Genomic DNA, 16,082 nt, shown 5'->3' with positions numbered 1-16,082 from the left:
ATCATCCTGAATCACACATCAGAATTTTCCACAGAGCCCATATAGGTGATCCTGGACCCTATTTTATACCCACTCAGATATAGAGCTCTACACACATAATAATGCACATTGATAGCTCTACTGACCAAGTAGTGTTGATCTCTTGTCTTTCATTGTATCTCTTGCAGATGACCATCTTGGTAAATAACCACCAGCCTCGCTTCTGAAAAGCCCGAACACCCCCCAGGCCTATCTGTGTCTGCTCAGAAGTAAGTTCCATTTCATTCATGAGGCCTTATTTCCAAAGGGGAATATTGAACGGGCGCCTTGCCCGTCTTCGAGTAAGTCATCTTGCTTAATAACTTTGCAAATATACCGGGACAGCCAAACAGAAAGAAATCTGTCTTGTCTCTAATTCTGCAATATAGAGCTGCATGACTCAAAGTTTTGGATGATTGCATATACTCGGATGGGTACACTGCAGACTAATGGATTTAAACCATTAGAGCAACCAATTAACGTGCCTGCTTTTCAGAGAGATAAATTCATTTCAAAGAAGGAAACTTGATTTAAATCAGTGGCTTCACCTGCTTTGACTAAAACAGCGTAGCCGTTTTCAGTGGCACAGAAAGAACCCTGTTGCTGTTGTTTATTGCAAGGCTTCTTTCACACTGTGACAACTCTCCGTGTAGCTGTTGTTGCTGCTGTGAATGCAGAGGCATTTGCAGTGTAACACAAGCAACGGCACCGGTGGCTAGAAAAACTGTGAACAATTTTACTAATAGCTAATACTGTATGCTCAAACCAACAAAATTACTTTGCAAGGTAACAACAGCAAGTCAAAATACTCAGAAGTAGATGATATGTAAAGGTAAAGCTAGTCCCCTGTGCAAGCACTGGGTCATTCCTGAACCATGGGGTGACGTCACATCCCAACATTTACAAGCGTGGTTTGCCAGTGCCTCCCCCAGTCATCTTCCCTTTACCCCCAGCTGATATAGAAAGTGGAATATAATAAGTAATATTCCAAAAACAGTATCAACTGGTTCAGTAATTAAACAATAAGTGTCCATATATATGACAAAAGACAAAAGCAACATCAGTGGAATCACATGATGTATATAATTCCAAGGGATCATTCCTCCATTTCAAGTGAAGATTTCATCAGCCTTTCTTTTACATCATGTTGCAATAATAGGGAGATGTCTATCTACAGTGTTCCCAGCAAAATTCCCTTAGGAAATGGTGCAAGTTCATACCTATTATCTGTAGTATCAGAGAAGCATGGCTATTGTATTAGGTGCGGTGGAACACAGGCAGGATAATGCTGCTGCTGTCATCTTGCTTGTGGGTTTCCTAGAGGCACGTGGTTGGCCACTGTGTGAACAGACTGCTGGTAGCGTTGCCACTTGCCAGGTCCCTCTTCACCATCGGCAGGAGGTTTTGGGGGCAGAGCCTGAGGAGGATGGGGTTTGTGGAGGGAAGGGACTTCAGTGCCATAGAGTCCAATTCCCAAGCGGCCATTTTCTCCAGGTGAACCGATCTCTGGAGGTTGGCAACCCTAACAGCTGGACTTGATGGGCCTTGGTCTGATTGAGCATGGCCTTTCTTATGTTCTTATGTGTTCAACTGGCATGCAGATGATTGCAAAGAGATGTGAAGTGAAAGTGCTCTATGTAAACTCTAAAGCATTGACTTTCATGTTCCTTCCCACCCCAGTCCTGGTAGAATATGGCCGCTGCAGAATACCAGCTGTGCTGTGACTTCGAGTCAAACTATCCTGAAGTTGTCATAAGAGTGGGAAAAATAACATTTGGTGAAGAACAAAGAAATATTAAGGACAGGATTAAAGAAACTGAAGCAAAGTTTCGGGAGCAGAATAAGGATAAATCCAAAAAACCCAACAAAGACATTGAAAAAGCAATAAGCCAATTAAAAAGTGACCTAGAAGAGAAATTAAAAAGTCAAGCAACGTATCTCAACCAAGCAGCCTGTGCCTTACTCAACTCAGGGGGAGGAGTGATAAGAGCCGAAATTGAGAATGAAGACTATTCCTATAAGCAGCACAGGATTGGACTGGACATAGAAGATTCCTTTCGGGACTGTATTCAGCACAAAGACTTCTCTGCCTATTTTGACTTTAAACAGGAAGAGTCATGCATGTCGATCTTTGTGAAATCATGGAGCAGCGAAAACTCGGCATACCCACGTGTTTGCTGCCTGAACATGGGATTGTATGAGCGGTCCACTTCATCAACAGTGAAAATGAAACCCACAAATGCCGTGCATTTTCTCAAAAGGAAGAAAGATGATGCCAAGAGAGGTTCTGGGTGGCAGGCAGGACCAGTCCCTGCAATTGTTCAAAAATGTTTGTGGCAATCCGGCGTGCAAATGGAAAAAGACATTCATTATGCTGTCGATCAGTTTTTTGAACGAGAACGACTGGACTTGGGAGAGATCCTGGATTTCACTGAGTCGACAACGGTTGAGTTTAAGGCCTTTCCAAGAGATAAGGACAACTATGAGTTTGTCAGAAACATCCTACCACGCTACGCCTCTGCCTTTGCCAACACAAAAGGAGGATACTTGATTTTTGGTGTGGACAATCACCGCAGAGTTGTTGGATGTAAACGAAATATAGATCCATCCCGGTTTGAAGAGGTAGTCGGTGAAACGGTTGGCACATTGCCTGTCTTCCACTTCTGCGCTTCTGAGGAAAAAGTAAAGTTTTCATGCAAAGCCTTGCCTGTTTATGATATCAGTGAAAGCGGAGAGGAAAAGGAACATGGTTATGTCTTTGCAGTGAGAATTGAGCCATCCTGCTGCATTGTTTTTGAGAGAACACCAGATTCGTGGATCATGGAGGCTGGTGAGGTGAAGAGGTTGACGTACACTGAATGGATCGTACTGATGACAGAGGAAGACCCAGGTCCTGTTCGAAACATGTCTGTTTTAGAGTTGAGTTTGGGATTCACTAACGTAATTGGTGGTGGTAGGAGGGATGAGGCTCCCAGTCCTATGCTGGGTAGCTTTCAAAAGATCTCCTCCTTAGAAGAATGGAAGAGTTGTGTTTATGGGCTAGCAGAAAGGACCCAGAGGGATTACTAAGGTTCTTAAACTGTGGGGCAGGGGAATATGGGGATGATTTGCAGTTATTACTTGTTCTTAATTCCTTCAAAACACATACAGGTTGAGTATCCCTTATCCGGAAATCCAAAACGATCCAAAATCTGAAACTTTTTGAGCGTCAACATGACGCCGACATGACACCACCTGACCTCATGTAATGGGTTGCAGTCAAAATGCAGGCACACAACAGACAGTTTATTCAGCGTCCTCTTCAGTTGCGATATATCTTTCCCACTTTTATTCTCTGCTCTGTGGTGGGTGGTTGAGATAGTGACACCTTTGCTTTCTGATGGTTCAATATACACAAACTTTCTTTCATGCACAAAATTATAAAAAATCTTGTATGGAATTACCTTCAGGCTATGTGTATAAGGTGTATATAAAACATAAGTGAATTTCATGTTTAGATATGGGTCCCATCCCCAAGATATCTCATTATGTAAATGCAAATATTCCAAAATCCAAAATGATCCGAAATCCAAAACACTTCTTGTCCCAGTCATTTCGGATAAGGGATACTCAACCTGTACATTACTTGTAACAGAGGCAAAAGCACATTTTCAGGAAGGAGGGGCATAAAGCAAGCAGGTAGCATTCAAAAGGGTAAAAGGTAAAGGTCCCCTGTGCAAGCACCGGGTCATTCCTGGCCCATGGGGTAACGTCACATCCCGACGTTTCCTAGGCAGACTTGGTTGATGGGGTGGTTTGCCAGTGCCTTCCCCAGTCATCTTCCCTTTACCCCCCATCAAGTTGGGGACTCATTTGACCGACCTCGGAAGGATGGAAGGCTGAGTCAACCTTGAGCTGGCTACCTGAAACCGACTTCCGTTGGGATCGAACTCAGGTCGTGAGCAGAGCTTGGACTGCAGTACTGCAGCTTACCATTCTGCGCCATGGGGCTTAAAAGGGGGGGCTTTATTTCTTCCTGGGCTTGGAAACAAAGGGAAGTAGAGGGAAGAGCCTGTTGTGTGTGCAGATTGTGCCAAATGTGTAGAAGTAGGTTGGTTCTACAATGAGAGAAATATGAAAGCAAATACAACATGTAAGAAAAATAGGAAATGGGGCTTGGAAGTGGCTGGTCCCAAATAGAGGTATGATTTCTGGGAGAGGTAATGGGCATGCTCGTACCAGTTCGGTCAAGTTCTGCCACAGTGGTAAATGAGAGAAGATGTAGATGGAAGGTCGTGGCGTGGGTGGCAAAAAGTCCACGGATGAAGTTACTGGAGGTTTCTAAATGCAGTCTCCTCAATCTTGTCTTACCCAAGTGTTGTACATTTTACTCTTTTTACTCCATAGATGTGTCACATTTTGCTGACGGTTTCCAGATTGAATTGAGCAGGTCCTGTAGGCCCCCACTCAGCAAATCAGTGTATTCTAACAGAGGCCTCACCTGCGTGAAGACTCTTCAAAGCACTTTATTCCCAGGTGGGTTCCTACTTTCAATGTTTATTGTTTGGAAACAGATATCAGACCTCATAGACGGTTCCTACTTTCATTGTGGAATGAGGAGACGGTTGCCAGGTCCCTCTTTGCTACCGATGGGAGGTTTGGGGGGCAGAGCCTGAGCAGGGTGGGGTTTGGGAAGGGACTTCAATGCCCTAGAGTCCAATTGGCAAAGCGGCCATTTTCTACAGGTGAACTGATCTCTATCGGCTGGAGATCAGTTGTCATAGCAGGAGATCTCCAGCTAATATTTGGAGGTTGGCAACCCTACGAACCAGCAATTCTGTACCTCTGGCAGCTGCTACTCTGAAGTAGCCCATCTGAAGTCAGTCCTCCTGTAAACCGGAGTCAGAGAGCTTTCCTGCCTCTCAGCTTCCAGAGATGGAGCCTCCTCATGGTCGCTATTGATGGCAAGGGTGTGCGGTTGTCCTTAGGTGTGGGTGTGGTCGATGGGTGGATCCACTCACCCTTCTCACAAGGCATACACCTTTTACCTGCTTCCCTATTTTGAAGCAAATTGTATTCATCTTTCTAGTAAATCCAGATGGGATAACCTGTAAGCCAGAGGAAATTTGCGAAGAGGTTTTCTTGGAATATCCCAGAGTGAAAGATGTCATAATGAAGAAAATGGAGGAAGTATCTTCTGTGGGAATCTTGATATTTTCAAGAAGCTGGGCAGTGGATGTTGGGCTGGAGAAGCATTCACAGGTTGCCTGTGATATCCTCTTAGTCGCTGCACATTCATTCCCAACTCTATACACAGTTACTATGGAAAAGGGTTACCGGTATTCTGTCTCTTCAACAATCCCTGTGGTGGAATATTCAAGGAACGTTGCCTGTACACTAAAGCAGAAACTGGTGAATGAAGGGGGATACGCTCAGAAAGTGTGTGTGATTCCACATGTCATTGTGCTTGGATCCAATGGAGAGATAAAGACCGATTTGAGTTGGCCAGTCATGTACCCTCCTGTCTATCTGGTCTCCAGGGATGGTTTAGAAGAACTGTTGCAAGCACTTGTGATTGCCTTATTAAGGTTTAGGTCTTTCTTAAGCGACCAGATTGGCTGTGAATTTCTCAACCTTCTCACCATTAAACAATATGAGATCCTAACCAAGAATCTGCATAAAAGCAAGAAGTTGTTTATCTACGGCCTTCCAGGATCAGGGAAAACTGTTGTGGCCTTGCAGATCATAGAGAAGATCATGAACACTTTCCACTGTAATTCTGGGGAGATCCTTTACATTTGTGAAAACATCCCTCTGTGTAAGACTGTGAGGTAAGCATTTTTACCATGCATTTCGTGGAAGCATCTGTATCTCCTTTCTGATGTTAGTTGGTCCTCATATGTGCAAAGGAGGATGGATATGGTGTGTGTGTGTGAGTGTATGTGTGTGTGTACAAAAAAAGAGTCTGTACTGATGGTAGAACCTACCTGCCATGAAGAAACTATAGGACAGGGGACAGGTAAAACTGATCCCTTGTATCAAGAAGAGTATAGTTAAACTGGATGCCTTTTTTGAGATTCTACCATTATACAGCCTAAAAATTCTGTTTGTCACAAGATGACAGCTTATTTGTCCTATTGTCCTGAAATGTGACATGGGTGTCAACCTGTGCTTTAAGCAATATAATTGGGTCCAATGTAAGACAAATCATTTTTTATATGAATGATGCAAACATTTGTAATAGATTTGTGTGCGTGTGTGTGTAGCAAAATGACACCTTCCATTAAACCTTTTCCCAGTTTAGATTTTTGTGAAAATCCTCCAGGAAGCCATCTTTCTTTTCTTTCTCCCTGTTCTTAGACCGAGGTCTTGAACAATAAAACCACAGGCCTCATGAGCCAGCATGGTGTAGTGGTTAAGAGCGGTGGTTTGTAGTGGTGGACTCTGATCTGGAGTGCCGGGTTTGATCCCCCACTCCTCCACGAGTGGCAGAGGCTAATCTGGTGAACTGGATTTGTTTCCCCACTCCTACACACGAAGCCAGCTGGGTACCTTGGGCTAGTCACACTCTCTCAGCCCCACCTACCTCACAGGGTGTCTGTGTGGAGAGGAGAAGGGAAAGGTGATTGTAAGCCGGTTTGATTCTTCCTTAAGTGGTAAGGGAAAGTCGGCATATAAAAACCAACTCTTCTTCTTCGTGTGTAGGAGTGGGGAAACAAACCCGGATCTCCACATTAGAGTCCACTGCTCTTAACCATTACACCACGCTGGTTCTTAGAGGTAAGAGGCACTCCAGCAGGGCAACAGGTCCACTATCCCACATCCAGTGTCCAGAGAGATAAATCCTGATTCCTCTGGTTGCTTCAGCCAACTCCCAGCAATGTCTTTCTGTCTCTTCCAAACTCAAGCTGCCATTTCCTAACACATCTTCTCCATTACTTCAGTGGCTGGGCTGGTGGTCCTCTCCTCCAAACTCTGATGGGTGATTCAACGAACCCATCTGCAACTGTCTCATAGTAATAAGCGCTTATTGAGATAATACTCATCATTAATGAGAAACATTCCTATTCATTTGTCATACGCTCTGGCTTCCCTGAGGCATACAAGTTTAGGCCAAGGCTATAGGTCAGACCTGGTCACAGTAAACAGGCTTTTTCTTTTGCAGAAGGAGAGTGGGGAACATGTGCCAGACTGTGACACGGATCAACTTTTTAAAGGGGGCCTACTCTCAACCAGTGAAGCACATTGTAATTGACGAGGCCCAGAGTTTCCAGTTAACAGATGGGGATTGGTTTGGCGAAGCTGTGAAGCTTACTGAAGTGGATCCTCATAAGCCGGGTGTTTTATGGATCTTCTTGGATTATCTACAAACAAGCCACACTCATGTTTCCGGCCTCCCAGACCCATCTAAGCAGGAGCCTCAGGAGTGGCTGACCACAGGGGTCCGGAATGCCACCCAAGTATACAATGTCATGATGCACATAACGAAAATGATAGCCAGTGACAGGCCTGAACGTCTTAAAGAAGTGGTTGACTTAGCTTGTCAAAATGGTTCCGTAAACTTTTTGTGTGCTGTCAAACTATGTAGTGCTGTGATAGAATGTATGCAACAAAAATTATGTTTCCCCAATGGGCCTGGTATTCTTTATGACCCGTTAGAAAGACTAGTAGCAGATATTCAGGATGGCAAAACCATGAAGGTCTGGTCTGTTGATGATTTGTACAATGCTATTTTAGAATTTAGAGTTTCAATGTTACGTTTCCCTCAAAGAACTGTGTTTCTTTATGAGCACTTAAAAGACCTGGTTTTTGGCACAACAGCTTCGGCTGCTGCCCAGATATGCATTGCTGTGATAAAATTTATGCAGGAAATATTATGTTTTCCCAAAAGATTTGAGCTTTTTTTTGAGGAGTTTAACAGAATGTTAAATGAGGCTGTGTATGATTCTGACATAAAGCTCAGGACAGACCCCAGGGAAAGATCACAACATTCTCTCCAGAAACTTAATATTCCCTATGAACAATTAAATAGACTTGTAGATGAAGCTCACTGTGGTCACTCTCTACAAGGCGTTTTTGACATACACTCATTGAAAGGCAAACATCAAATAATAACTCAGGTGATCCACAAATGTCTCAAGTATTTTGAAAAAGGTTATTCTGTGAAAAACATTGCTATTCTGTGCAACAATGTAGAAGAAAGGGGTATCTATACATTTTTATTAAAACATGAAATGAGATGGTTAAGACCGAATATACGTTTCACAACAGCGGACATGGTAGAGGAAAACGGGATTGTTGTCGACACCATTCACCATTTTTCAGGTCTTGAGAGAAACATCGTGTTTGCTGTGTTTCCATATTCTGAAAGCGCATTCCTCATTCCCCACCTGTTAGTCTGTATGGTGTCCAGAGCCAATTTACATTGTCATATTCTGTTAGAGCAGTCAAAATGTTTCTGCTATTTTGTTTCTCAAAACATCCGTTTGGACTATAAACTGGCACAGAAGCAGCATTTGATGCAGATAATCACAGATTGCGAAGACTCAGGTGGGGGAAGATTCAGGATGGGAAGACACAGAAGGGGAAGACAATACAGATTAGGAAGACTCAGATGGGGAAGACTCATATGGGGAAGACATTGTTATGGAGCACCCTGCTGAGGCTTCCTCACACGTGAAGCAGCAGGCAGTGAAAGAGAGGAACAGGAGCAGGCTGAGCAGTCACAGCCAGAGAAGTCCTCCCCATGTATACAGCCACCCAGCACAGGGGACTCTTTTTCTCTTTCAAACGCCCTGTTCTTAGACCAGGGTCTTGAACAATAAAACCATAAAACTTAAATAAAACTCATTTTCAAAAACACCTCCCTTCAACTCTTCTCTGCAGCCTCTAAAAAACGGGCAACAAAATAAGTATATTGAGGGTCAGAGTCCTCTAAGAGGAACTGAACCTTTTGCTCTAAAGTCGCTCGAGAAAATGCAGACCATTTATTAAAACATGGCACAATTCATCCTAGCCTAAATTGAGACATGTAAGGGCAATGCAAAGGGATATGTACCAAGGAGGGCAGGGACACGGCCGGTCTGAAAAAGAGATCCTTAGTAGAGGGCCCAGCAAAACCATTTCAAAAGGGCGCTTAAATCTTGAGTTCATAAAGGTTCTATATAACTTGAGACTAACCAGAGAATCCAAATAGGCTGGACGATTACCCTAAGATGAAAGGCCTAGGGCAAGCAGAAAACACATCCTTTCAGCATCAAAATGAGTATAACTCTAATCTCTAGCATAGATCAATTTGGCCACATGCTGGAGCCAGGGAGCCTTATAAGAGTCCCTGAGGGTTCAGCTTACCAAGCTATCCTCCTAGGCCTTAAAAAATAGATGAAACCAGAAATTAAAGGTGCGTACCCAGGCACAAGCCTCTATTGAGCCAAGACCAGACTCATAACCCAGGGCCGATGATGACATGCACCTGAAGAGTCCTCCAATTGCTTGAAGGAATGAGGACTGCACTCTGTTTATGGAATTGTCTACAGCAGAAATCCATATAGGGGCACCGTACAAAACTTGTGAAATCTCAATTAAATTAAAGATTCTAATAGCTGCTGGGACCTAATGTGCCTTTCAAGGAACTGAGTTCCCACAATCCCTTGTGTTTCTTATTCCTTTGGTTCAGGCTTCTTGGCCTAAAATATTGAGCTATCAATCAGAAAGCAATTGGAATGCAAAGCCTGATTTTTACAAGCCTAGGAAGAGCTGCACCTCTAGGAGATAACGCAACCATCTCCAGCTTATGGCTTACTCCCCCTAGATTGCAAGATCATCCTGTTGCTAAGTGCATAACCTCCCCAATTAAGTGCCTTACCTTGTCACCTGGTGGATTGGGTGTGATTTGTGGACTGAGCCATATTTCACACCAACCCAACAAAGGCAACTTTTCGGTCAGATGCTCAGAACCATGCACGTCAAGACTCTATAGTTTGCTAGGGTCAGAATAGCTATCTTTATCCTGGAAACCAAGAGTGGGGTGAGCTCAGAAGACCCAATCCGGCTGATTATCCTTGAAGCCGGATTGGGTCTTCTGAGCTCACCCCACTCTTGGTTTCCAGGATAAAGATAGCTATTCTGACCCTAGCAAACTATAGAGTCTTGACATGCTGGCTGGCATGCAGGCCCATCACCTTTCTGATGTCTTGATTATTCTTTAGGGCAGAATGCTGCCACTTTGAAACCCGTATGTTTTGTTGGACGTTTATCAGACTCTGATTCACACATGACTTATAGAATGTCTTACTTGTATCTTTACTTATTTAAAATGTGAAAACTGAAATGAATGTTACATATGATCTTAGATATCTTGTTTGTTTTATATTTTCTTTTCTTTTTTGCTTGTGACCTCTTGGTCTTTTAGCAGTAAATAAATGGGATGGGATGGGATGGAATAGAATAGAATGTTTCAATTTGCCCTGGAAGAGCCCTCGAGGCCGCAAAGAAGGAAATTGTTTAGGTATCACAAGTGAGAGCACTTTTTGTTTTAATGGATTTTTCCCTTTACTGTATGATAATAGATTTGTGATTGTGTGATAACTATTGTTTTACTTTTTATCCTGTAACTAATGTTTAATCAGTTTTCTTAGAATTTTGTAAATGTTTTAGGATACTTTGTAATGGCCTATGGCTATACAAATATACTCACTGACTGGCTTTCTTGGACACAAATCTGCTGTGAAACCTTGGAACTGGTAAACTGTTTTGTAATCTGACTATGCCTATGCCAAGCTTTGAACCAAAGATAATACTGTGTAGTTAGATATTGCCTTAAGCTGTGTTGTTTTCTTGTATCACACTCACATATTTCTTTGCCTTGTAACCAGCACAAACCTTTTCAATACATTTCCTTAAAACTTTGCTTTTTGTGGTTCCTTGACTTTCAGTGACTTCAAGCTCTATTTTCTAGTGCCTTAGACCTAAGGGGTCTGCCTACTCAACAACCAATAATCTGTTATTTTGTTAATTCACGTTGCAGCCATTCTACCCTGCAAGGTGGGCGTTAGTTTGCTAAGTTGCTGAGTAAGTCAGAGGATTACTCTTGGTTTCTGACTGGCATTGAGGATTTTGACAAGAACTGTCAGCCAATGTGAAAAATCAAGAGGTGTTGTAACGTCTAGATTGTCATCATAATTCATTTTAGAATAGAATGATGAAAAATGTGATACCCAAGTCTGAGCAGTGATAGCATAAGAGAAACTACCTCTAGTTTTAAAAAAGAGGAAACAATCGACCAGAATCTAGAAGAATCATTGTACCGGGCAGCCTCTATTAACATCTGACAGGATCTCATTCTGGCAGCAGCTTTCTTTTCCTTTACAATTTGCTTGTAAGCACTCTTAGCAGCCAGGAGATCTTTCCCCGAACTATTGGTCTGAAGCTGTCAGCGCAGGGGACTCACCTGTGTCAAAGGGCCAGCCACAATTATCCTCAATTATAATATGAATAAATAATGCTAGAAATTTTGATATTGTTAGCATGCATTTCCAGTTTCTCTGACAGGCCTGAATGTCTTAAAAAAGTGGTCGACCAAGTTTGTCATGATAGCGGTCTACAGTTTTTGAGTGCTGTCAAAAAATCTGTTGCTGTAATGGAACTTATGCAGCAACAGTTACTGTACATTTCCTCCAAGGGCCTGGTATTCTTTATGACCAGTTAAAAAGCCTGCAAGCACATATCTGGCTAGCAGCACCATGAAGGTCTGGTATGTTACTGATTTGTACAATGCTATGTTAGAGTTTAGAACGACAATGTTATGTTTCCCTCAAATAACTGAGATTCTTTATGAGCAGTTTAAAAATTTGGTAGATGACTCTCAGGGTGATCATGCCATAGAAGCTTTAGGTGCTGTCCAAATATGCACTGCTGCGGTACATGAAATACCATGTTTTGCCAAAAGAGTTTAGCTTTTTTTGGAGACGTTTAACAGAATTTTAGATGATTACAACAAAAGGGCTCCACTGGGTGATCCTTGGAGACACATCAGGGAAAGATTACAGCATTCTCTTCTGACACTTAATAGCCTCTATGAACAATTAAATATAATTGTAGATGAAGCTCAGTGTGGTCACTCTCTACAAGGCGTTTTTCACGTGCACTCACTGAAAGGCAAAGTTTCACTTTGCCAGCAAGTTTCACTCACCCAGCAAGTTTCCATGTAAGGTTACCAAGTCCCTCTTCGCTACTGGTGGTAAATATTGGGGGTGGAGCCTGAGGAAGGCGGGGTTTGGGGAGGGACTTCAATACCATAGAGTCCAATTGGCACAGCGGCCGTTTTCTCCAGGTGAACTGCTCTCCATTGGCGGGAGATCAGTCGTAATAGCAGGAGATCTTCTGCTATTACCTGGGGGCTATGCAATAGAATCAGCAGTTATTGCCAAAAAAAATTCTACTGTAACAGTGATGTAACATGAAATATAGTGATATTGTATTTTCATATCACATATATATATATATGCAACTTATAGTACATAGACAACTTATATAAACAGCAAATCCACGAATGGACAACGTTTAGTGCATTTGAGTGCAGTGTTACAATGATGCTCAGCGTATATAATTGTGTGGTTCCAGTCTTCACTTATTGCAGTGAAATGTGATTCTTCTTTACAAAGATCTGGTTGTCACTCTGTTTCGACCAATAGGTCTTCTTCAGGGACCACTATTAAATATATTAATAAAGTATGCATCAAAACTTAAATAAAGGCATTCAGGCATATTATCTCACCAGGTTTGCCAAAGTAAAAACACATAGAAACAATGTAACATTGAAGTAAACATGACTGATATTACAGAAATTGTCATGCTTATATAAGTTGTCTGTGTACTATACGTTGCGTATATATGTGATATGAAAATACAAAATCACTAATATTTCATGTTACAACACTTGTAGTAGAATTTTTTTTGGCAATAACTGCTGATTCTATTGCATAACTATCATACAGCAGGCTAACCTTTGTTTACTAATTACCTGGAGGTTGGCAACCCTACCTAGCCTGACACCTTAACTGGTTCCTGCGCCCACCATGCTGTGTTAGAATTCAAAACATGCCCACAGGCTCAAAAAGGTTGGGGGACTCCTAGTTCAAGGCGTCATTCCTGTTTAGGGTTGCCAACCTCCAGGTAATAGTCAAAAACGGCTACAAGTGCTACTCAGGAGTTTTGGCAATTCAAAGTAAAGGCACCAGCAAAATTACACCCAATAAGGTAACTACAATACAAGATTGCTATTAGAAAAATATATTGAGAACGAATTCTCACTGACACAACCTCAGTTGAGCAGATAGAAAAAATGTTTTTTTGCAAATGGTCTGAAATAGACCCAATATGACGACGCAAGAGCGTTACAAAAGGGTGAATATAGGCACAATTGCTCAACTGAGGCTGTGTTAATGAGAATTCATTCTCAATATATTTTTCTAATAGCAATCTTGTATTGTAGTTACCTTATTGGGTGTAATTTTGCTGGTGCCTTACTTTGAATTGCCAAACCTCCAGGTAGTAGCTGGAGATCTCCTGCTAGTACAACTGATCTACAGCCAACAGAGATCGGTTCACCTGGAGAAAAGGGCCGTTTTGGCCATTGGACTCTATGGCACTGAAGTCCCTCCCCTCCCCAAACCCCGCCCTCCTCAGGCTCCGCCCCCAAAATCTGCCGCCGGCGGCCAAGAGGGACCTGGCAACCTTATTCCCTTTTCACTCCGCTGAAAAACTCACATCAGGCCTCTCATAGGCTCAAAACGGGAGGAGAAAGGGAATGTCCGCGCGCCATTGGCTGCGTGTCGGGCTGAGGTTGTCCAATCAGGCACAAAGATCGGAAATTTGAAACTCCGGCAAGGAAAAAAAAAGAGGGATGGGGAAGCCTGTGGAAAGAGCAATCAATCACAAGGGGCGGGCTCTGCTTGTGCGAGTGTGACCAACCAGGGACGAAGGGAGGCGGAGCACCCAATCAAAGCGCCTATTGGCTAGGTGAGATGACTCGACGTAATATCACTAGATTGACGTCCACTAGGAGCACTTTAGAGACCACGCTGTTTTCCCCATGTGGGTGGGCTCTCGTTCTACTGCAGACCATGATGGCTACTCTTTGAAACTAATAGATAGTTTGAAAGAATAGACCTAAAGCTTTGGAAGCCTCTTACTAGCCTGAGCTTTTGATTAAAAAACAAAACACACACACACACCATTAGGCTCTTGTTATTTTGTGAACGCACAAACAAAAATGCCAAACTCTGTGTCGGAAATTCCCCCACGCTGGAGAAACGGGGAAAGTTATGCGCAGCCCACAATCCCTATTGCTATTTGATCACAGGCGTACGCTGTTCAACAAGCATCCGCAAAACGGGGCGGGGGGGGGGAGAAGAGAGATTAAATGGTATATGCATTTTAGAGTTGCCAGCCTCCAGGTACTAGCTGGAGATCTGCTATTACAACTGAGATCTCCAGATGATTACAACAAAAGGGCTCCACTGGGTGATCCTTGGAGACACGTCAGGGAAAGATTACAGCATTCTCTTCTGACACTTAATATCCTCTATGAACAATTAAATATAATTGTAGATGAAGTTCCCCTGGAGAAAATGGCCACTTTGGCAATTGGACTCTATGGCATTGAAGTCCCTCCCCTCCCCAAACCTCACCCTCCTGAAGTGCCCGCCATTACGGTGTTTTTACCTTTGGCACTATTAACTGCCTGTGTACATAAGCATGTGCAGAGATCTTCCCTTTTAGCCATGATACACGTGTAAATAAGCGTGTGTCAAGAAGACCCTCTCTCTCTCTCGCATCCCATTCATTCAGCAGTCTGCAGCAAGCACAAACATTCCTGAAACACTGCCATGCTTAGCTGGCTTCCCAGCACCATGATCTATTGCAGAGACCTTCATGTTCAGAGCACAAGAACTGGTTGAATGCAGCATTGTTTGTTAAGAAATGACAGCTCATGGGCTGATCCTGCAACGTAACTTTTTGCTGGAAAAACGTATAAAGCTTACAGCTTGTAGGCACAGAGGGTTGGATTTTTGCCGTGAATGCTTTTCTGTCTGCTTGCGGCCAGGGGGAACCTGAAGCCTGGTCTGTAGTGCTAAGCTTCGTACAATTTGAACAGTGAAGCTGTTACCAGAAGTGCTGATCTCCAGGCTCTGCAGACGAGGGCTGTCGAGAGGTAAGACCCCGCGAGCCGAAGCGCCGGTTCGGTGCAGAGCCAGCGGTGCAAAAGCCGGGATGCAGCGACGCAGTGGTTGCGCAAGTGGAGCCTTTCTGCCTGTTTCAATTGCATGGTATAAATTACGTCTAAATTACGCTGCAGACGAATCCGTCTATAAACAAAAACCCTGCTATCTAAATACTCTGATATAAAATAGTGTAATGCCTGTAATCATTATTATTATCTGAATGTATGCTTTTGTGTTCAGATTATGCCTGGAGGCCAATCCGCGTCGGGATTCCGACAGTGGGCGCGGCCTTCTGCCGCGAGGATGCTTCGGCCACGCCCCTCGGCGCCTGTCGCTCGGGCTTCCGGACGGGGCGTTCCTGGCGGGTCCAGCTGGAGGAGAAGGAAGGCGGCTCTGCTCAGAATCGGCCGAGCTGTTCCGCGATTGCCGGGAAGGAGATTTTGTGCTGAAGCAACTGGATCGAACGTCACAAGGTGTCTGCAGTTTCTTGCCTTTAGACCCCGCTGTTTGCAATGTTTCCCCCTTTGTGTCCACAGGAGTATTAGGGTCAAACATGCATGGTGGGCAAACACAGTTTTATGCCTTGTTATTTGACAATGGGGCATGCACGGTCCATCCAAGTCAGTATTGTCTGCTCAGACCGGCAGTGGCTCTCCAGGGTCTCAGGCAGAGGTCTTTCATATCACCTATCTGCCTAGTCCCTTTAACTGGAGATGCCGGGGATTGAACCTGGGACCTTCTGCATGCCAAGCAGAGGCTCTACCACTGAGCCACAGCCCCTCCCCTCATGCATAATGGTACTTTTCTTTAATTGTTGATTGGAGGTGCTATATACAGGGAGTCTCTTGGACCTCTTATCCA

At 43.6% G+C, this 16,082-nt stretch overlaps 1 protein-coding gene across 1 annotated transcript; it reads left to right on the top strand.

Annotated features, from left to right (window-relative positions):
* Positions 1–1,710: 1,710 nt before the first annotated feature.
* LOC130491266 (schlafen family member 13-like) lies at positions 1,711–15,670 on the top strand. Its single transcript, XM_056864978.1, has 7 exons — positions 1,711–1,844; positions 1,920–2,908; positions 4,405–4,533; positions 5,087–5,828; positions 7,169–7,553; positions 7,998–8,547; positions 15,462–15,670. The coding sequence occupies exons 1-7, from the start codon at positions 1,711–1,713 to the stop codon at positions 15,668–15,670; spliced, it is 3,138 nt and encodes a 1,045-aa protein (XP_056720956.1).
* The last annotated feature ends 412 nt before the right edge of the window (positions 15,671–16,082 follow it).

This window comes from Euleptes europaea, chromosome 19 (assembly GCF_029931775.1).
Source record: "Euleptes europaea isolate rEulEur1 chromosome 19, rEulEur1.hap1, whole genome shotgun sequence".
NCBI classification, from domain to species: domain Eukaryota; kingdom Metazoa; phylum Chordata; class Lepidosauria; order Squamata; family Sphaerodactylidae; genus Euleptes; species Euleptes europaea.
This window is presented reverse-complemented; position numbering and strand designations above follow the sequence as displayed.

What these genes read in the sequence shown, in the direction of transcription:
- LOC130491266 (XM_056864978.1), top strand. Translation starts at nt 1,711, where the DNA reads ATGGCCGCTGCAGAATACCAGCTGTGCTGTGACTTCGAGTCAAACTAT. An exon ending in CCTCTGTGTAAGACTGTGAG is followed by an intron (nt 5,829 to 7,168) that starts GTAAGCATTTTT and finishes TTGCAGAAGGAG; the next exon opens with AGTGGGGAACATGTGCCAGA. An exon ending in CACAGATTGCGAAGACTCAG is followed by an intron (nt 8,548 to 15,461) that starts GTGGGGGAAGAT and finishes TTTTGTGTTCAG; the next exon opens with ATTATGCCTGGAGGCCAATC.